Below are 22,714 nucleotides of genomic sequence, written 5' to 3'. Positions count from 1 at the left end.
AAAGGCTGAAGACCTCACAGTTCAGCAAGAGCCTTACGGAGCTGACCTGCAGCATCTGTCAGAAAGGCAGCAGATGAATCTGTGATGGCACTTTGGACCACACACAGTCTTGGTTCAAGACACAGATTCTGAGGAGACAGAAAACTGCATCCACAGGCAAAGGCGACACTAAGTCCCAGCTGCTCAGAGGACATTTCCAAGAAGGCAAACAGGAAGGAAAAGAAGTTGCTTGGGAATTCAGTGTCATTTTCAGTTCTGGCTTTTATTTTCATTCACTTCAACAACAAGGTGTTCAAAAACACAGAGGCGCCTTGGTGCAGGTGACATGGTCATTGCTACAAGCATTGTCAGATTCTCAGCTCCATTAAGCCATAACACTTTGGTGCATCAAAACAAAACAAAATCACAGCTCTACAGGGGATGGCAAAAGCTACAGCAGTTCAAACTCACTTAAAGATTCCAGTTATACAGGAGTTGCCTCCATGGTGGCATACAGTAGAACGGTTTTCACAGCATATATTTTAATCATTAGTGATACAGCAGAAAAGCTCCATCTTGCTGCTGAGGTGAAAAGCAGATACTGATGTTCTTGTACCAATTCTGGGCACAGCATTAATTGCATTAACCTTTATAGTCAGAAGCTCCCTAGATCCTAAAATGACAGTGTCTTTTGCATCAATGTATGTACAATACTGAAGCAGCTCAGAAGGACTACACAACGGAGATGCAAAACCTTGGAGGTGAGAAGAGCACAGCCTAATTCACCTCCAGGGATTTGTAAAGTATCTGCTCTAACTCTTCCCCCACACTAACGCTGCCCTGCTAAATTAATCATTGCATCAGTCAAGAGCAGAACAACTCTCATGTTTTGTACCATATAGAAAAAAATAAGGAGCTATAGTAAGTTCTCACACTGAGCATGTTAAATACTTTGAAATCTAGGACACTGCTCTTTGAAGTGTTACAAAATAAAATGATACCACAACAGGCTTTCAGTAGGTGCTTGCTCCCCCCTCAACTGCAAAGTAACACAGTAATCTCAGTATGAAAAATACAAATATATTCACGCAGTGACTGGCTGTTTGTTACATGATTTGTAACTGTACCCCTTCCGCATAAAAATAATAATTAAAAAACAGAAAAACAAACAACATTTAATTGTGGTTCCATCAGACCCAGTCGCCCAAGAAGAAATAAAACTGATCAGGAGGCACTGTAGGAAAACAAAAAATTACACATACAAAAAATATTTATATACAAACTTGACAGTGTAACCATCTGGCATTACCATTTATAGCTAACTGAAACGGGCTTGCAGAGCCACCAAAAGGCAGTCTTTGAATGCAACACAGATCTGGGACAACAGACAGATGGAGGACACTAACCATATTGAACTCAAATGAAATATGTGGCACAGAGCAGGGCCCACAAACAGCCACTGCATTGAAACAGGAATATTCAGCAGTAGTAAGGTAGGATAACAAGTCATTTAAGCTGCTTTTTTCATCTTTCCCCAGCAAAAAAAAGTCAGGCTTACTGTGAAAAAGAACAAGCCAACTTGAAAGCAGCTGTGCAGAGCTTTGCTCCTCAGCTTAGGTTGTGTACCTTTGAGTATCAGTACTTTGGCTAATAAAAATGTGAAAAGACATTATTCAGTTACTCATTCACAGGACCACTGGCAGTCAGAGGAAATGCCTCAGAACACAACTGTGGTAGAACCAGTAAAGAAAAAAACAGAGAAAAATCAATTTCTCAAGTAAACATGGCTTATTGCAATCACAACAATCATATTTCCCAGAAATTATGTTTGTTTTAAGACATCTTATGGCTATTCTTCTAGCTGCTTGTCACTTAACCTATAGCAACAAACACAATCCATCCCATTTACAGATATATCTAAAGACAAGTACTTACTTCCTCCCAAGTAATCTAGCATGGTCCAAACAAAAGGTAGTCTTAGTTTAGGGTAGCTGAAGTCCTACAAACTGGTGTGCAGCTCTCACTCCTCCATTTAACTGGAGGCTAGGTGGGCAAATCCTTATGCTAAACTAGGCAGGCTGCATATGTGGCAAAGCCTAATTCTATAGCTTAAATGTCACTAGTATCACGGCATATGGTTATATGTACAGGATTACAGTATATGGTTAAAGGTCAGGTGGGGACAATTCAAGAGTGACCAGCAGTTTTATTTACACTTCCAAGCCTGAAAGAGGCAAACCAGGACATACATGTGAATGCATACCCAAAAATGAGGAGACACAGCCAGCTTGGTTTTTCCAGAGAAGTTGAGGGACAAGGCAAAAGTAGGATGCAGGTGCTGTCAGTGCTGGCCTGCCCAGCAAAGTGCATGTGCTGTCTCCGCTGGAGAATATTACACATGAACAGAGCACTCAGCTCCACGGGAAGAGGCTGTTTAAGTGCAGTGTTCAGCAGACTGATTCCCATTTATTTTTCAGATGACCTGTCAGTTCAGAGTTGGGTTGCTTTGGGTTTTTTGCATTTGGTTTCATTGCTGCAGTGCGCTTGGGTTTTTTTTTTTTTCCAGGGTTTTGGGGTGTTTTTTTGGGATTTTTAGAATTTTATTTCAACCTTCCTGCTTTACAAAGTGGGATAACTGGGTGAGAGAAACATATTTCAGATCAGGCCACCCACAAGGTTTGTGTGAGGATTCAAAAGTCAAGAAAAGAAGCCCTCTCCCCAAAGGAAAACACAAAACACGTTGGCCTTCTCAAGAAGGTCAATGGTAGTCAAGGAAATAACACCCACCTTCCCCCTTTGTTCAGCTCTTCCCCTTGCAAGAGCTGGGGTGGAGGTTGGAGTCCAGGAGCACGACCTAGACAGCACCCAGGGCATGACCTAGCAGGAGTGAGCAAGAAGGTTCCCTCTGCCCTCCGTCCGAGGGTGCAGTACCAAGCAGAAGGAAAACAAATGCAGGGCTGAGCAGTTCGTGGCCGGGGCGGGGTGGAGGGGGGCCCGCGGGTCTCACTCCCCCTCCTCTTTGATGCGTTGCTGTTTGTTGCGCCGGGCGTCCATGTCGAAGTTGAAGTCGTTCCACTCGTCGCGGGGCGGGAAGGAGATGGTCTGGCGCAGCGTGAAGCGCACGGCGTCGATGACACGCTCCCCGCGCGTCTCGCTCGAGCCCACGCTCACCGTGGAGGCGCCGCTGGGGGTGCGCAGCAGGTGGGGAGGGGAGGAGAAGTCATGGAGCTGCCGGTGGTCCAGGATGCCCTTCCAGATGGCATGGCGGAACTGCTCCGGGATCTTGAGGCTCACCAGATCCTGCAAGGCAAAGTGCAGGGCTTAGCAGTGGAGTCCCAGGGCAAGCTGGGCTCCAGGAGCAAACACAGCCTCTGGGCCACCAAGAGCTACCACAGCTGCTAAAACCCAGGTGGGCACAATGCGCAGCAGAAGACAAACCACTGCTCCTGGAAGTGGTGGTTCACTCTGGAACAGGCACGTGTGGCAACGAGGCAGCAATGGCCTGTTTTGAAGGCACAAAGTCTATTTTTAAGTTGCACAAAACACTTGTTCATGCATAAGACACGGTGACCTACAGCTAGAAGCTTAACTGGACTGCAAGGCCTCCAAGACAACCTCAGGTAGATCTGCTGGCTGTCAGTGGTGGGGGATGCTGGGCTGCTGAAGGTCAATGGCCTTAAAAATGTCCATGTTAATTACAACGCCTGCCAAAGGGTTTTAGAATCCAAGCCTGAGCTCCAGTATCCAGAGCTCTGGGTGTGACTCTATAGGAACTGTCTTAATTACCTTAACATAACCAAATTTAGTAACAGACACATAGCCTTAGAAAACCTGTACTTTGAGGCCCCATAATTTCTGGTGCAAAACATGAGGGTTGCATTACCTAAATTCTGGGATACACAGTATTAGCTTCTGAAAAAACTAGCCACCAACTTCAGTTAATTTGGGTCAGCTTTTCTAATTAAGCAGCAGCAAGGAAGGCAGCCCATGCTAGGGAGCAAAAGCACCACCACAGTCTTGGGTTAAAAAATGGGACAGCCAGCTCAGAAGAGAGCAATGGCCTTGGAGAGGAAGCAGCAACCCTGCAGCAAAAGCCATGCAAGAGTAAAAAAGTGAAAACAACAAACAGGGATGAGATGCCAGTGGCAAGGGAAGATGATTAAGGTAAGGCCAGAAAACAGAAGCAGGGAGGGAAAATTGCAGACCACTTCTCGAGAACCTACTTGTCTGCAGGCGAGTGAGGTGTAAACTGAAACCAAGCCTTGCAGAATTAACAGGCGCGTGGGCTGGGGCCACTTCAGGGGCTCAGACAGACAGAGCTGGGGAAGGGGAGACACTCTTTCTCTGTGCCAGGCAAGGCAGTTACAGTGCTGGCCCCAAGTCCAGTCTCTCTTCACCTCACAACATCTCTATGTGCAACAGCCTTAACTTAAACTAATCATGTAAAAATAAAAGTATACTCAGTCTGGATTTCTGACCTGTTCTAAAGCAGGGCCAAGAGCGCAAACAAAGGAAACAGTGAGGAGTTACTTACATCCATGGAGTAATGCTCAATCTGATAGATGGTGGTCAGCCCCTGGGTCGTGAAATAATCCACACAGGATGAGCAGCCCAACCTCGCTAAGAAGCTGCAGAGGAGGAAGGAAGGAAGGAGAGAGAAAATAGGATCACCCTGGCTGCAACAGCCCAAACCACAGAAAAACCAAACACTCAGCCAATCTGCAGCAACAGGAAACAAAGCTTTCACCCTTGGCTTGACCTCCTCCAAGACATCCCCGGCTAGCAAGCCACATCGCTGCCACATCAAACAAATGAGGGAGTCCTTCAGCTCAGCACCCAGCAGACAGCCCTCATGGCAGCATCTTGCCTAAGTCAAGAGCTGGTGCTGCACAGCCTGGGTCCTGAGGCAGGAGGGCTCACACAGACCCAAAGGTGGCTGAGCCCACCACAGCAGCCTGTGTATGCATAGAGGGCTTCAGCAAGGCACGGGGTCTAGGGCTCAGACACATCATGCACTGCCAATCAGCACATTCTTCCCTAACATAAAGGATTCCTCATTTACGGGCAGCATCTTTCAACTGGTTTGACCTCACAAAGGGCAGAGGGGCTTCTGACCCCAGCCACGGCTTGTCAAGGGGCCAGAGGGGGAAAAAAGAAAAACAAGAGATGTTTGCAAGACAGCCTGGCACCCTCAAACTCCACCAGTCCAACAGATGCTGCATCCCTCAGCTTTCTCGCAGTCCTAACATCCCTGTTTCTCTCAGCTGCTCAGAGGTGGGGATTTGAGGCTCGGTGCCCAGAGGGTGCCAAGAGCCCAGAGGGATCCAGTGCTTCAGGATCATTCAGGCTCCAGACCCAAGGGCTCTGCTCCCTTGGTGTGGGCAGTGTGCCGGGCAGCCTGCTCCCGCTCACCTGACGATGCTGCAGTCTGAGGGGTATGGAGGAGGGGGGGTGCAGTGGGACGTTGAAGGCATGGAGAGGGGAGGTGGCAGCGCCTGCGTGGGGCTGAGGCCATTCATGTCACCGGTCATGGCCATGTGGGTGCCCATCATGGGAACTGGAGGAGACAAGAAGGAGGAGCACATTGTTACCCAGGCATGCCCAGACCCTGGCTTTGCCCCCAGCACAGCACCCAAGGACAGAACCCACAGCTGAAGCAGCCTGAAATTCCCTGTAAAACCCTGCACAGGGCAAGCTCAAAAGAAGTTTCAGGCAGGGCCAAGGGCCAGATGACAGACAGTCCTTCTGAAGCTCTCCCCTCACAGGAGAAAGTGCCACTGTCCCATCACCTTCCCTCCCAGACAGGCTGAATAGAAACCCTGGCTTGGCCTGCCACAGGAGAGGAGCAGGACAGAGCCAGCAGAGTAACCTAATACAGCAGCCAAACAGCTTTGTTTTCAGAGACAGCAAGAGCACCAGAAGGGGCTCAGCAACAGGTGTGGGCAAGAGTCCAGCTGTTTTGAAATAAATTAAAAAACAAAACACCAACCAAAAAAGCCCCAACAAAACTCAGCCCTAGAACCATGTCCGTCATCCTGGATTTACAGGGCTGCTGAGCACACAGCAGCAGCCAGGAGAAACAGAACTGCGAGATGTTTCCTTTAAAATTAAGAACTGTCTTAACTGAACCGAGGGAAAAAATGCTGCCAACATTTGCATCTCCTCTGCTGGGAAAGGAAGAAGAAACAAGTCTCAAAAGTCAGAGGACACTGCAGCCAGCTAAATCTGCAGCAAGAAGCAGCTCTGATCACCCTGTGAGGCTCTGAGCAGGAAGCTGAAGCCTTGCCCTGTGGCACACCAGCGAGCAATATTTATTTGGCTCTGCAGGTTTACAGCAAATGACTCCAGGCTCTCCAGCTTAACACTAGCCATGTGCAGATGCCAAGTATCCTTGTCCAGACTAGCAGGGAGCACACAGGCAACAGGAGAAGAAGGAATAAGAGTTTCTTACTGTTGGTTCCCATGCTGTCGGGGATGGTGGTTGGGGTCAGGGCGTTGCGCTGCTGGGGGTTGATGAGCTGGCTGACCGAGGGCAGCTTGTTCATGCTGTTCATTTTGCTGAGAGGTGGAGAGTTGGAGCCATAGGAGGACTGCGACTGCATGGAGGTCCTGCAAACCAAGCAGATGTTAGGACAGGGATCACAGCAGCTGGTTGTTGAGAGTGTGCGCCTGGCTACATGGCCAGGGAAATCACTGATACCATATCATCATCACAAAGATCCTTGGAGAATAAGTCAACAGGAAATAAGAGGTTTCCCAGATATTCTCAGCACTTTAAAAAAGTGAAATACCAAAAAAAAGGACAGCTTAATTTTTGGTTGAAACCTTTTATTTAAGGAGAAGTGTCTATGCAAGTTTTTCAGTTGAAAAGAATATATGGAATGCCAGCAAACGTGAGCCAAGATTTGAAGAGTGTTTTTAAGTTAAACTCTCCTTGTAGTAAAAAACTTTTTCATAGGAACAAGAACTGAGGAAACCATCTCAAACCATCCTAAATGCCTCAGAAACCTGACTGCAGAAACAGTTTTCAGATTGGGTTATGCTTATCACCTTGTTTTTCCCAAGATTCCTAGTTATAACAGCCAGAGGCTCCTTGCTGAAGGCAGATTCCATGCACTTCAGGGACCACTACTGAGATGGTCAGAGCTGCCTGGGATGCCAACAGACAGCTTTTGCTGGTGTTAATGCAAACCTGGTATCCAAACCCTGCAGGCTGCTTGCAAAGAGGATTGAGTTCCTTCTACCACCTGACAACAGCACTAGCCTCCCTCAAGTCCACCCAGCAGACTGATGGAATGGGCCAGAGAGGCTTGCCAGACTCTCTGCTGCCCAGCCTGAGGGTCCCAGCTGCAGTCCTGCCATGTAAGTGACCCAGACTGCCAAGACTGGGCTGCTTCTGAACGGCAGCCCAGCTCCCAGCTCAAGTTACAGCTGTGGCATCCCATCTGGAGTGGGGTCCTATGTGGGACATGCAGAAAATTATCATTAAAGCTGCTCCAACAGCACCATTGGCATAGCACTGCCATGCCACAAGGGAGCAGGTTTTTCTCTCTCTGACACCTGGGGCATTTGTAGGACTGGGCAAAGGTTTGGGAAATGTGCCTGCTCCCCAGGCACATTTCCTGAAGCTGTGGTCACCCTGCAGAGCAGAAGCCACCCAGCTCGCCACAGAGCCCACCACTCCTATCACACTGACCCCATGGTGAGCGTCCAAAGGCACATTCCCATCTCATTTCCCATTAGGAAACTTGTTCCCATCTAGGTATAACTGGTTACACCAATTTCTGGGAACTGGCTTTTCTTCTATGCAAATAAAATAATTATTACTCCAAATAAGCAAAGTGTAAAAGGAAAGAAAAGGCTTATTCCTAGACAATTTATTAAAACCTTCAGCATTCAAGGTCAAGTTCCACACAATTACATAGTCTCCAGCTTCCTGCACTTTCAAGACTTGCAGTGTTGGGTGGAGAAAACATCTATCCTAACAGGCTAGAGTATCTAAGGCCCTGAAGAAATGTTACCTAATTACACAATTACAGGAGGTACAGAAGGGTGTGAACTGTCCTTTGGCAGTGAAGATGCAGGACAAGATCCAGCAAACTTCACAGACTCAAGGAAGTGGAAAGCACAAGAAGCTTCACAAATTAATATTAACAATGGCAGCAGCTCCCAAGGGGAAGTGAAACTGAGCCATGAAGTTCAGACCTGACTTTTCAGAGTGAAGGGAAAGATTCAGATCTGACATTTCGATTCCCCAATTATGAAAGTTGAGGCCAGCCATGAAATTCAAGTCAAGTTGACACCGCCCTTAGCCTAAAAGTCTTCTGGAATTAGGACCAATGAGTATTTCTACTTCATGGGTTCAGGCACTTATCTTAAGCTTCAGCTGAAATTAACACACACCTGAAGAGTCTCTTAAGGCAAAATCTGCATGATCTACAAGTGAGGAGGTCAACGAACACAGCAAAATTCCAAATTAAATCAACAAAGGCTTCCCAAAGGACCCTGAGTTGTACTGTTTGAGGTCAGCAGTAGGCCTATGTTTGCCCTCTCCACCACCACCAGTGATCTCAGCAGAGCTAATTAGGAGACTACAAAACACTTGAAGGTAAAAGAAAAACCAAAAGCAATCAAACACAAGCCAGCCCAAAACTTTAGAAAACACTTTAGAAAACAAAGGCATACTTTAACATATAGCTTAGGGACTCCATGCTTATCTCATTCATACTCATAGAGTCAAGATTAACATCATCAAGTTCAAGGGAGTAAAACAGAAAACAAAAGCACTTTTCTTTGTACCCACACTAGTTTCAACTAAGCTATTCCATCACATGAGCAGATGTTTACAAGGCCATCTACCCAAAGAGAAATTGCAAGATAAACCAAGACGCAGAATTTTATTGAAAATTCATGTCACACATCAATATAGCAAGAGCCTTAGAAACACAAGAAAATGTTTTTGGTATTAAGCACAAGGACTACACGGTGTTTGAGGACCCATTTAAAATATATTGCTTTTTTTCCTGCATTTTTAAAAACAGATATAAGAATGTCATGCACAGTGATTTTCATTAAAATTTTACTTACTAGGTCTCAAGAAAGATTAGAAGTCAGAGCATTAACATTTCTTTGATATCAATGCCAATGAAATGCATTTTAATATCAAGGTATAAGGGCTTCAATTAAGAGACTATTATACTTCTTGGAACAGTCTGATACAAAAGGCACTGAGTCACATTCTGCAACTGAGTTTTCTCTCTTCAAGAGGCTATGTAATTATTTAGCAAATAACATCTGTAGTTATGCAAGCTCATATGAGGGCAATCAGTCTCTCATGCTTCAAGGCATATACTGATCATCTCAAGAGGTCAGGAAGGAACTTTCTTGTCCCATATATTAACAAAGTTCAGTTCACAGCCTCGTATAACTCTACATTTTCCCAGCTCACTGGATACCAGCCCTTCAGCAGAGGCAGCAAACTGCTGGCACACACCAACTACTGAGCAGACCAGAGTCTGAACAGCCTTACATGACATCAAAGCTTCATTAAATGCAATTGGGCAGATCAGGCTCAGAGTTTACTATTTCACCCAAGCCCCTGTGCCTGCAGTTTGCTGTTCCTGCAGACCCAGAGCCAGTCAGTGCAGAGACACACAAGCAGAATCAGAGCTGTCCAGTTCTGTGTCTGCCCTCTCTTTCAGCAGCCACACCAAGGATCACATCCCAGGTTCACACAAGGCCACAGTGCTCATGGACAATGGTTTTTAAAGCAAGGCTTCCCACAGGGCTGTGTAACACTGGGGTGTCACTGATGTAGTCTAATAAGGGCACACAAGCGACACAGATGCTTCTCAGTTCCATTCATCTGTTTCAAAGGCCCATGAAGCAGCAGGACACTGAGAAGCAGAGAGATGCCCTTACTCCCCCCATTCCAAAATGTTTCTATTCCAAAGAAAATAACAGTGCATCTTTTCAATCACTCCAGTGGTTTGAAGGCTTGGTACCTCACTGGGAGCAGGGAAAGGAGGAGCTCCAGCAGTTACTGGGCAGACAGGAACCACAGCACAGGGCCAGAGTGGCAGTAATGACTCCCCTTAGATTTCAGGTGTGGGAATTTCTCAAGGCAGGCCATGGATGCAATCTGCTCTCCAGGGAATGGCTGTAATACAGGGAGTGGATATATATCAAGTAGTTGACACAGACTGATATAACCTTGAGTACCTGATAAGGCCCAATTAGTCCTCTTGGTTATTCCTTGAAAGGAAAAGGCTCATTTTCCTGAAGACACAGAGATGGCAAAGAAGCAATGAAAAGACAGCTGGGATAAAGTTTTCATTTTATCTGCAGAGGACAGACTACAGAGCAACTCAAATTGCTTTCAGCTCCAGGTATTTGATAAAAGAAAAAAAAGAATAGCACCTCCTAATACAACCACCTGGTAGTTGGAAAGCAAATCAAGTCACCACTAAGATCAACATCACAATCATCATCTATTTACAGCCAAGTGGGACAAATCAGAAAGGCTTTCCAGAAAACAATAGGATCCAAATAATTTACATTCTTGTTCAGTGGAAGTCTGGGATGTTGTAATGCTCATTACAGTACAAAGCATTTCCTAGAGGCCACATCAAATGATGAACTGGAATCTTCCAGTGCAGGCTGTGGATGCCTCCTCAAACTTGCTGGTGAACACGTCCAGGAGCTGTGCTCTAAATACAGATCAGTATTTCCCTGTCACAGTACTTCCATATTGCCATCCAGAAGCAGAAAATGCAAAAATCCAGGAATAAACCCTCACTGGAAGAACAGAAAACAGTGCCAAACATAATCCTATGTCTGGGCTGCATTTACAGTTCAGGTTCCCACCTCTCACAGGGAAAGGAATCACAGTGCCTTTCTTTTCCCAAATAAAAAGGCAGAGAACAATGGTGACCTGCTTTGTGATCTCAAAGAACTTCCTGGAATTTCCAGGCAAGGTAACAACGCGCTTGATTTTAATTAGCTTTACACAAGGAGCAATAGTAGAGCTGCAACTATATGAAATAGGCACTGCTAGTCCTTAATTAGTTGTTATTTATAGACTTAACCCCAGTTTTGGGGGCTCTTTTCCATCAGCCCTCTTCCACACTGCTATGGAAGAGCAAGTCTTGCTAAGACATTAGAGATAGCCATTAGATGGCTCCCAAAGGAGAGGTTGGTACGAGTCATCACCTGCTCGGATCCCTGCTCTGCTGCCTGGAAGCACATGTGATGGTCAGAGATAAGAATCTTCTCCAATTGTATCAGGCTTTTTTTCCAGAGATAGTTTGATAAAAGCAGTGTGAGAATTTACAAGTCCTTGCTGAGAAAAAGTCTTTTGTGCAGGAACTGCTAAACCCAGAAGCACTTCAGACACAATTAGCAAGACCCTCTGGTCGCAGGAATAATGGGCACAGTGGACATGGCCTGAGGCCACTTGGCTGAGTCAAGTGCAACATGTGATGACACAGCTTTCCTTTGAACTATGAGGCTTGGTGAGATGGGGCAAAAGATACGAGGGTTGATGAAAATGTTAAGGCAACATCTAAACTTCTGAACATCAGTAAGGAGAGGAGCTAGCTCCAACCCCTTTTCACAGCTGGGGCACTAGGGAGTTTTGGACACTCTACCCTTTACACCCTGGGCTGCAAAGGGATGCTGGGCACACATGGATATCAGTACAACTCTACCACACATTTAACTTGTGCAGTTCAGCCCACCACTTGGATAGAGCCCACAGAGTCAGGAGGAACTCCAAAGTTCAATAAATCTGGATCAAAGTCAGCAGAGCTGCTGCAAAGTCAAAGTCACATGGCCTTCCTTACAATTCTGATGTACTTTTACATCAGACCCTTTAGGTTGGAAATAAGTGGAAACAGCTCATGATGCCAAAGTCGAGGGCTTTGCTGCAGAAAAAAAAAGAGATTTCTTAGCAGTGCCAATTCATATAATAATTACCTCACCCTGTCCAGCAGTACAAAATACATCAGCTACTTATACTAGTGCATGACCAGCACTGAAACAGGCCAAATTGACTATCACAGACCATTTAAACACATATCCTCTGCTTCCATCTCCCCAATCCATGGACACATTTTTTAACTTAAACAAGACAAAAGGCATTTTAAAATTGAGACCTGCTCAGAGAAACCCTGCAGAGTTTCACAAATACAGAAGTAAGAAGGAAGAGTATTAACACGTTACAAAAATGTTACACCAAGGGGAGAAAAGTTACACCAAGACAGACGACATCGTGGTTCCCGGCCTTGCAAGGCTATGGCTAAGAGGTCTGTACAAGTGTCTGCTGTTTTTGCAAGGTTTGAGTCCCTTCAGAAGTTTACTCTCACTATTCACTCTGCTGCTATCAGGCTGTGTATTTGCCCCACTGTTCCTAGTCCTGCCAGCTGGGCAAACTGACCCTGCCAGCTTGGTTTATGGATATACAGATGGGTTTGGGGGGCTGGAATGTTTTAGGATGGCATCGGTCTGTTTGGGAGGGTCTCTCCTTGAGTCCATGAGTTCACTCCTGAAGCAGGCCGAAAGGAGACTGTAAAGAAGGAACCAGAGAAAAGAAAAAGATGAATGTACAGGACCCTTTGCCAGCCACTAAGCGAGAAACAGTTACTTTCCACCTTCATGATCACAGTATGGGCTTTCAAAGAGGGAAAAAGCAGATGTCTTAGCACCTACAGTGAGGGTATGTAACAGGGAGATATAGGAAGCTGGAAAGCCCCAGGCACAAGCAAGTGCTTGGCAAGGAAAGGAAAACAACCAGCTGATAGAGAAACCTGATGCTATCCTAGTCTCATGGGTACAAATAAGGCCCTGATAATGTTTCCAGTGACAAACCTAGGAGGAATAAAAGCACTCAACAAAGAGGAAAAGGAGTAGCAGCTTCCACTGAGTCCATTTCTAACTACAATCACTTCAAAACCAGAAACCGGTGCTAGAGAAGGAGAACAGTGCCTATAAGACATAGTGATTACAGCTCAACTACTCTCCTTTGAAAAGCTGAGGAGTCCCTGGGGCCACCAGGTGATGCAGAGGACACTGTATCCTCAGAGCCCATAAAGCACTTCTACCTGGCTCCTCTCATCTTGGCCATTCTGTAGTGAGAACACTATCCAGGTGCCTGGAGTTCACATGCAAGCACAGCACTACAAAACCAAACCAAATCATGCAAAATCCATTGTTAGCTTTCACACCAAAAGTGAGATTAATGTGGTGAAGGTACAAAGAATGCCTTCCCCAGCAGTCAGCCCCCCTCCCACAACAGCAAACACCAGGAGGATCCTTGCAGCTCAGCTGGAGCACTCCAGGCATTGGATAGCTCAGTTCTGTCACAGCTCACTAATGAGGTTGATTCCTTCTTATCTAGATAATGAGTTGTGCTGCTAACTAGACTGAAAGGCAACCAGTGGGCTCCTAGCTGCAGCCCTGCTGATAGGAAAGAAATCTTTGCTGGGGTACAAGATCCCACTCGGATGTAAGAGCCTCCTTCTTGGTAGCCATTGGAAGACTTTGTGAAAATCCTTCAATCAGAGGAGTTGGGCTGGGTGTTCCTTATGAACTTTACGGGTCTCTTCCAACTTGAAATATTCTGTGATTCTCTGCTGTAGGAAACTGAAATAAAGATAGTTTTGAAAAGAGTGCTCAGCAGAGTGAAACCCACTACATGAAAAAGTGTTTTCTAATGAAACCCTTAAAGACTGTGCAGGTTGCTCTGTGGGAATATTGATGGTAAACACATTTCACAGCAAGGCAATAAGGAAACATCCCCTTCTCAAAGCATGAGCCACCTCTGATCTTTCTTGCAGCAGTAATCATCTGGCAAATCTATGTTTTACACAAATGGTAGCAGACTCTGAACTCTTCTAAATAAATGTGTGTGCTGCAGTTCAAGTAAGGGCCCCAGGATTTGACAGTGAAAAACAAAGAATAGAAACTGAAAGGAAAAAATCCAAAAACTTCCCACCTATGATCATGAAGGTATTTGGCATAACAGTAAATAGGAGAAAACCATGCACAAAGGAGCAAGCAGAGAGAGGAGATGAGACAGAGAAATACTGTGGTCTGGCACAATGTGGAGCATTGCAGTATTTTGGTAATCTAGGGGGACACAAGAATGCTGATTGACACCAGATTTGTCCTTCCCATTCCAGAACAGTCAGACAGCTGCATCTGCTGGCCTGTCAAATGCAATGCTGGTCTGTATGTGCACGAGAGCCATTATACAGTTGCTTTCCAAAATGACAGATTTTTAAAACTATCTTTCACCACGATCACCTCAACCTTACTTTACTACTCTTCAAAAGAAGCTTTCCATGTTGCAGGAGTGACAGGGAAAACTCCTTCCACACACCTAGATAGCTTCTCTATGTTAACCACTGCTCCAAAAAGTAAACTGAAAAATCCAGCAGTTCCTCCTGCAAGGTGGGACTTGGATGCTGCTCCACTTGAGAAGGAAGAACCAAAGGCAACTTTCAAAGATTCCATTCCCACCAAGCCCTGCTAGGACCCACAGCTTCCAGCACATTCCACCTTGGTCACAGCACACACACCTTTCCAGCTCCCACTTTTTACATGTGCATTAAACTAAAGGTGCTCTGGGACCAAAACTTGAAAGTGCATCCCTGCATACAAAGTGAAAGGCCAGACTTGAAAAGGAGTTCCTGTGCTCCTGAGTTTGGCCACTCTGACAAGGAAGCAGTGGCAAGACATCTTCCAGCAACCTGCTCTCATGCAAGGCTGCTCTTTTCCAAACCATTCCCTACAAAGCAGCTGCTCTCCCCAGTCTGACATTGAGACCTGAAGCTCCTCCTTTAGGGTGCAATTGCATCTTAGAGTCTTTCCAGCCTAAACAACCCTTTGCCCTGAACACATTCCTTCAGATATTGTCATACCATGGACTATTGAGGAAAAAGCACCAAAACCCAAAGCGCACCCAAGAAACTGTTGCCTGAATATTCATTTCAGCACAGAGCACACTGCTCGATGGCAGCAGTTCTGCAGCAGCTCTGGACAAATACTAAAAGTTATTTTTCTCCATGCTCCTGACACCCTTTAAAGCTCTTAATCTTTCTCCCCTGCATGAGCACCCTCAGCAACTGAGAAAAATGAGTATATAACTGGAAAAGTGCCAGGAGACATGCCAAAAGAAGTTTCATTAAATTAAATGGCTGAACTTCTTCAGGCTGGTCTTAAAGGTAACACAAATACAAACCTCATTTGCCAGGAACCTATTCTACTGATACAGAAAGAATGAAAAAAGTAATTATGGCAAAGCCAACTGTCAGCACCAAGGGAAAGCTGTCATCTGCTGCTGTCCATTTCTGCTTACAAAACCATTTCTCAGATGAAATGGCTGTGGTTCAGGTGAAGCTTTGAAGACAAGCAGTAGAGCACACAAATGCCACAATGCCCAGGAGCTAGTAAATACAAGCTATAGTATACACAAACAGTGCAGATGACTGATAAAAGTAAATAACAATAATGAGATTTTTAAGTGCCCCAAAAAAAGAGTCCAGAGCCCCTGGATGCTCCAGACGTTTTGGCAGGAGCCTTTTCTCACACCTCCACAAGACTCCAGCTGACACTAAAAACACACAGGCCGAAATGCGAACACATGCAGAGATCTGGCAGAAAGCTGTGGTATTGCAGAAGTCCTGAGACAAGGCCAAGGCACTGAAATAAATCCCTACAGGCTCAAGTGGGACTTATGTGGTGCCTTGGCCCCACGCTAACCTCTGCAGAGGAATGAGTTATACCCACAGCCTCCTGACACGAGATCCCGAGCACTGCCGCTGGCAGCCACCTACAGCCCGAGGCCACTTGCTGTCACCTGAGACAGCAGGTGAAGCAATGCCCATCAATGACACTGCTTACTGCAGTCTGGGATGTCATTCTCTGCCCAAGCCTCTGACTGCAAAGCTTTGGGAACCCAGACACCTATCTGGCCTTTCTTTTCCCCATCCTCCTCACACTCACAGCACCCAGAGCAATCCCTGCCAGCTGAGTTCAGAAAGGATGGAAAATTTCTTATGAGCAATGTGAAGAGTCATCTGGCAAAGTGCAGTTTGTGACAACACTTCAGAAGCATGTATAGAATCTTCTTCTTAAGTGTCCACTAGCTGCAAAGGAAATCTTTTGTGTTTCAGCTTTGCTCTCGACTTTCAGCTGCCTGTTTTACAGCTGAACAACCTGAAGTGTCATTGTACCACTGAAACACCAGCCCTCCAATGCACTGCAGTGGGGTACAAGCACTCAGTTGAGCTCGTGCTCACAGTCCCAGCTCTAGTCACCCTTAGCAAGGTTGTCAGATGGATGCCCTGGAGATGGTTCATGTTTGCTGCCATTCCCACAGAGCAATGGGACAGGAGTGCACCCACTCCCAGCTGGGATGGGCACACGCAGCAGGTTTCTGACCACAGGCTGTCAATGGCTCTGCCTTGGGCTCTGGCTGGAAGCCAAATGAGGCATTGAGCCCATCCTCATTCACCCTCCAAGGCCAGAAGTTGAAATATGTGGGATGAAAGACTAGAGAGGGACCTTGCCAGCAGTCAGGACGTGCACTGGGGGAAGCAGGACTGCTTTGTCCCATTGCTCAGCCCTCAACTGAGCACCATGTCCCTGTGAACACTAGTGCAGAAGCCTTCTGTGTCTCTCTCCTCTCTCCCCACTGCACTGACACTGCAAGCACACTGGTACTCACTGCTTCTGGAGCAAGTGCTGGTGCTGCTGCTGCTGCTGCTGCCTGTAGGTCTCAATCGTGTGCTGGGGAAGGAACTGCATCAGCTCCAGGGACTCTTTGATCTTCAGCAGCATTTCGTATGTCTCCCGTCCCCTCACCTGGGTCACAGGAAAAGGACAAGGATTGGGGGGAAAGAAAAGCTTTAAAGGACTGCATTTACAGACCTTATTGACAGTCACCTTAGAAAGCCTTCAAAATGTCAAGTAAACAACCAAATCAGGATGCAAATAATCTGTTTATACAGCATGCTCACACAATAAAAATGCTAGCTTTGTTCTAGAGGTGCAACAAAAAATGCTGAAGAGTGATAATCTCACACTGCAGGCTGATGAACATCTTGGGGTTGTCATATGGCTCAGTGTGAATCTATGCCAGCCAAAAGAAACATTCTGATCCAACCTATTTAGACAGAAAATGTCTTTACTTGCCTCAGATGCAAGCAGATCTGGTGCTGAATCCTATATGCTCTCAGAAAAGACAGCACATAAATTTGGGAGCTGGGTTTGGCTTTCCCTTCTTCTCCAATCACACCACGACTTGTGATTTAAGCAACTAAACATGGCTCATGGGAAGGAGCTAAATGGCCAATTAGAGATATTTCTTGCCCTTTCCAAGTCTGCACTTAATACAGCATATTTCACTTCTGTCACTGCATTACAATTGCAATACACATAAAAAGCCACAGAAGCATCCACCTATCAGTTTTCTAGAGAAAGGCCATGTGCCACAGACCCAGAAATGACAGAGGAGGAAACCTAACTATATTTTGAAGACAGTGCTTCCACCAGGACAGAGAGATCCCTTGGGATAGTCTCATATGCCTTGCATAAGCCATTCTTAGCACCTAGTGGGATTTTAAATATTTTTTGAATATGTATTTAAAATTAGAAGTTCGTGGAATTAAAGAAAATAAAAATTATTCCTTCACACCCCAAACCCATTCTCAGTTCTTTCTGAAGTCTAGGTAACCTCAAGTCACCGTTAAAGATGCTAAACACAGGGTAAATAAAAAGAGAGAGAACTCACTGGCAAGTACAAAAGCTCATCATCTGGGGAACGTCTTTTTTTGATAGATGTCATCTGTATGCCATGAGTTCCTTGTCGAAAAGCTGGAAGAGAAACCCCAAAGGCATCCCATTAAAAAAAAAAGAAAGGGGGAGAAAGGAAGGGGAGGAACATACAAAGAAGAAAAAGGCAAAAAGAGATACAAGAGATATGAAGTGCATGACTAGCTCAGATCTGTAGTGCTCTGAAGGGATCTCTGCCTGAGCCATTCCAGAACTGTCCTTGCAGCTCCTGGCTCTTTAAAGCAGACACAATTGCAGATGCTGGCTGGCCATGTCACTTGGGGAAACACATCAGCCAAGGAGTGTTGGATATATGACAAAACCCTGGCAAGCTACACTTTGAACAAGCACTGGCTCTTTACAGGAAAATTACAGAAAGTTTTGGTATTACAAGACTCACAAGCTGTTGGTGAATCAGTGATCCATAAAGGTGAGACCATTGGCAGGGAGCAGAACTCACTGAGAAAACAAAGCTCCTCTCTAGTCTGCCTCCAGTCATAACCTGTGCCTGCTGTTCAGCCTGCTGCCTTCACCGAGTACAGGGGGAACCAAAGGTGGAATTCCACATCCTGCATGTCCAGTGAGGACTTTGCTCCCTTCAGAGCACAGAGAGGCTGCTTGCCAGGGGATCTGCACTGCACAGCAGGGTTTGTGTGTGGCCTCAGTCTAGATCCCTGTGGCTGGAAGCATTCTGTGCCCTGCCGCAGCACAGAACACTGGCTAGATAAAGCATAGAATAACAGCACGACCCCAGGCAAGCAGTAAAGGTTCAAAAGGTTAGAGTTCCAGACATACAGTTGGAAGGTGGCAAATCAACACCCCCTCCACTCACCACTGGCAGGGCTCATCTAACACCGGCAATGCTGCAAGGGAGCCCACACACCCAGATTGTCAAACACTGCTTTGTGAACGCCAGCTCAGTTTTTAGGCCGATTCACCCTGGGAGAACAGACGCCTAATGCCCTCCTGCCTGCAAGCCCATGCACAGCACCACTCCGTCCCTGTGGCACAAGCACCCAGAGACAGCCCCCTCTGCCATCTGCCCAGCTGTGCAGCTACTTACGGCGCTTCGTACCATCACCATTCTTTGTGCTGTCAGACACTTGCTGCTTGCGGATGCTGTCCTCGTCTGCCTTGCGGTCTCGGCCTGGGCAAGCACAGATACGGGCTTCGAAACACCGGCGGCCCAAGACCTGCCCACTGGGAACAGAGGTGAGGAGAAACATCAGCTGGCACCTCAGACACAGGCCAGCAGCTCTCAGCTTCACACCACACTCTGCACCTTCCATTTCCCAGTCTAGATTTCCCAGGTGCTGGGCAACTCCCAACTGCAAAGATCTAAAAAATATCCTATAGCCCCATGAATTAAGCTGTTCCTAAGGATATGGAATGCTGTCCTAAGTGGAAGAGGAGCCAGAAGGGTTACACTCATGATGCAAACTCACTCTCTGGTTTCCAGGGTCACAATGATAAGGATTGGGCGTCGGTTCATCCCTCCAACGCAGCTGCTGTTGCACATGAAGTTGTACAAGACTGTGGTGAACTCAGTACCGACCTGGTGAGACAAAGGTGCAGAGGAAGAGATGGTGGATGGAAAGCTCTGCTTTTTCCAAGCCCTCCTCTTGCATTTCCCAAGCTGGACTGCAAGTCGACCAGCATGAGATACGCCCCCAATACAAAGCTTCCTTAAAAGGGTTAAGGAGGGTGTTTCACAGCTTCTTTCTGACAGAAAGGAAGAAGGGATTCATTGTGATGAGGACAGGGAAACCCAGGATCCCAACTCCTTTGACCAGGGTTACAACCCCAACCCTTGCATGCTAGGATGGCAGCAGCTCAAGCTCACAACATACCTGGGGCGGCTCATAGGGGACCAGCACACTCTGCCTCCCAGTGATGGGGTCTTCTACATACTGGGCATGGCTGTTCCCTTCCACTCTGATCAGGTGGCTGGGAGGTGCAATCTGCCCTGCAAAGAGGAAAAAAACAAGAGACTGTTCAGTGAGGTCATGCACAGAGTGGCAAGATCTGCCATCAAGGGAGATGCATGTACCCCCAGAGGTGCATCAGAGCACACACAGGTGCCTCTCAGCCCTTGAAGCATCCCTTCCCAAGATCCCTGCTGCCAGATGCAGGCTTTTCTCAAGCTCACTCTGAACATCTGTGGCTAAACTTGAACAAGGGCTTCCCAAGATCCCAGAAGTGATCCAAAATGTGAACTGAGTGGCAGCTCACAGCAGTTCTTCCAGCAGATAACTCCTACTGGATTTTTACACCAGCTGAAAGCCTTTATTTTCCTCCCTCTAATGCATATACAAAGCAAATTCCTTCAAGTCTCAATTCCTACTCTTTTTCCTATAAATTGCTAGCCCTCTTCTGCTCCCTTCCATCAGTCTTGATCCTTAAAAAAAAAAACCAAGAAGCAAAAGAAATATGCATTTAATTAATGGTCAGCTTGAAAAATCATGCTTGCTTACAGCAGCAGCAGAAAGGAACATGATCTTCTTGGTTCCTAGGCCACTACCCAATAATTAAAAGCTTCCTTCCTACAAATTGTTTAGTGTTTCTACAACATACAACTAAATTCTGAGGAGAGGAGCCTGCTATAGGTTCATCTCAAGAATATGTTTTGGGTATTAACAGTTCATTTCCTACTCAAAATACAGTCTATTTCTACAGAAATAATTGTTTCAGAATAAGAATTTATAGTGGTTTTTTCCCTTCTTAAAACTTCATTATTGAAACCTCAATAAATCCAGTCCTGTCAGAAAAACACTTTTTAATATAAAAAACTGTTTTGAAGAAATGTCTCGCTCCACTCTGATTTTACACTTCCAAGTCCTTGCTTATTTCTGTGGCTTGTCTAGCTGGGTGCACTGTAACCAGCAATGGGATCCAGACTCCTAAGACATCCTGCTAACTGACACCAACCGGGTTTTTTTACAGTAGGAGATAAATAATGTATGTAGAATAAAACAGATGCTCATCTGAACTTACATGAACTTAAATGACCTAGGCAAAATGGAAACCAGCTTGTGAGCTTGCAGAAAACCAAAAGGCATTTTAAAAACAGCTGCTACTTCACCAACATGAGAAGCAAGCAAAGATTAAAACATTTATACTGAACTGGGAGTGTTACATGTAGAAGAACATTGCCTACAGTTGATGCTGGCACTTAGCATTACCCTGCCAGAGATAAACAACCCCTGTCTCTGAGGTGTGGATTAAGGACTGGAGATGATATTGCATCCTGTTACTAGATCCCTGTCCCAGCCACATGGAAGCTCATTCCTCAGCACAAGAACAGCTGCTTCTCATTGCAGGAGCAAAATCAGAGCAGAGAAGGGCTGCCAGAGGGGCAGTGCCTGCCATGGTGACAGACATCCATCTGACCTGGGCAGGCACGAGATTTATTTCAGTGCTTTCCTCCCAAGGACGAGCGCGCACAGAGACAACTAAAGCATTGATTGCATGATCCTTCCTGCCAAGCACAGGAAATAAAAACTGCACAAGGTGTCACAGGGAGGTCTGTTTCCAGAAGGTTTGCTCTGAAGCTGCTGTCACATCCCTCAAGGGCCGCTCATCAGCCAAGCAGCTCTGCAGAGGGACTGCCAGCACAGCATTGCCCTCCTTACCCTCGTTGAACTCCCGGCTCAGCTCGTGGTTTGGGCAGCGTTTGACCACTTCAGTGACGTGTTCAGCTTTCTTGTAGACCGGCATAGCCCTGATGACAGCTCCCTGAGGCGGTGGGGTCATCACTTTGATCTGGATGGGACACGTCTTGGCGATCTGGCAGTACAGCTTTTTCAGTTCGGTGGAATACTGAATGGGAAACAGAGCAAAAGAGTGTCAGAAATGCAGCTAGGGATAAAGGCACACCAGGAACATGGAGATCACATTGTACATGTAACTGAAAGCACCAGCCACTGGTGCTCAGGCACTGCATTTGTTTGTACAACAACCATGCTTCCAGAGAAGTGACAAAACCCCTAGACCTTTACCTGCTGTAAAACAGCAGAGCATAAATCTACATCCTAGCTTCCCCAAAGGCAGAAATCTTCAGATAAAGAGCACTTCATTTACTCGAACAAATAAAGCCTTTATTTCTCTTGGGCACACACTCCCTCTTGCAAAGGACACCCAACACCCACCTAACAAAACAGATGCTATTCTTTTCACAGCATCCTGTAATCCTGGAAGCACTCAAAACCACAGACATAAAAGTGTTTCATCCTGTTTTCTAAGAAGCCCTCCAACTCTTGCAGAGGGATTAAATAAACACATCAACCTTGGAACTGAACAGTACTTGAAAACAAGACCCTGATCAATTTGAGAGTTATACCAAATCTGACATTTCAGCCATCTTTCAAAATCATCTCCTATACCTACTGAACATATCTGTAGTAATCCCCTCACTTCTGAACTCAAATCATTACATCCAAAAATTAGGTAAATAAAATCCATTATTTTGTTTTTCAAAGGCCAGAAGAGTTCAACAGCCCAAAGACCAGCCCACGGTGACCATAACCTAGAGCATAACCAGCAGCTGGCTCCAAAAGGGAGGCTGTGACCATGCAATGAGCACTTGGAACAGAACAAGATGCTCTTATTCACTGGGCTAATTTGGAGCATATTAGATTTCTCTTAAGATGTTCCCCAAAACAACAGTGAACTCATGCAGCATTTTCGTGGAGTGTGGAAACATCTGGAAACCTTAGCTCAGCAAAACATCAAGGCTGAAGTAGGTGTTTTTTTTCTGAAATCCCTCAACGAAATAAAGGCATCTGCTCAGCATGGAGCAAGGAAAGTCCCAAGTGGTTCAGTACTGTAAAACCTAAGCCCATTTTCCTGGGTATCTCCTATGAAGGAGACTGTCCAGTCTCCCCTCCTGTATAAGGCTGTT

General features: G+C 46.0%; 1 protein-coding gene across 6 annotated transcripts in view; it reads right to left on the bottom strand.

Annotated features, from left to right (window-relative positions):
* Window positions 1-243: 243 nt before the first annotated feature.
* Window positions 244-22,714, bottom strand: part of LOC103815382 (tumor protein 63) — a 67,153-nt gene continuing 44,682 nt past the window's right edge. The window contains exons 3-12 of one of the 6 annotated variants that reach the window (XM_018912945.2): window positions 21,447-21,633; window positions 19,665-19,780; window positions 19,260-19,369; window positions 18,878-19,014; window positions 17,774-17,856; window positions 16,709-16,845; window positions 6,431-6,588; window positions 5,392-5,536; window positions 4,514-4,607; window positions 244-3,279 (exon numbers count right to left, since the gene is read on the bottom strand). In XM_018912945.2, coding sequence (XP_018768490.1) covers window positions 2,983-3,279; window positions 4,514-4,607; window positions 5,392-5,536; window positions 6,431-6,588; window positions 16,709-16,845; window positions 17,774-17,856; window positions 18,878-19,014; window positions 19,260-19,369; window positions 19,665-19,780; window positions 21,447-21,633 — 1,464 coding nt within the window. In that variant the 3' untranslated portion in view covers window positions 244-2,982. Of the gene's footprint in view, window positions 3,280-4,513; window positions 4,608-5,391; window positions 5,537-6,430; window positions 12,545-16,708; window positions 16,846-17,773; window positions 17,857-18,877; window positions 19,015-19,259; window positions 19,370-19,664; window positions 19,781-21,446; window positions 21,634-22,714 lie in introns of those variants that run through there. The other 5 variants (XM_009089140.3, XM_018912946.2, XM_018912947.3 and 2 more) reach the window with 5 other exon arrangements.

This window comes from Serinus canaria, chromosome 9 (genome assembly GCF_022539315.1).
Source record: "Serinus canaria isolate serCan28SL12 chromosome 9, serCan2020, whole genome shotgun sequence".
Taxonomy (NCBI): domain Eukaryota; kingdom Metazoa; phylum Chordata; class Aves; order Passeriformes; family Fringillidae; genus Serinus; species Serinus canaria.
This window is presented reverse-complemented; position numbering and strand designations above follow the sequence as displayed.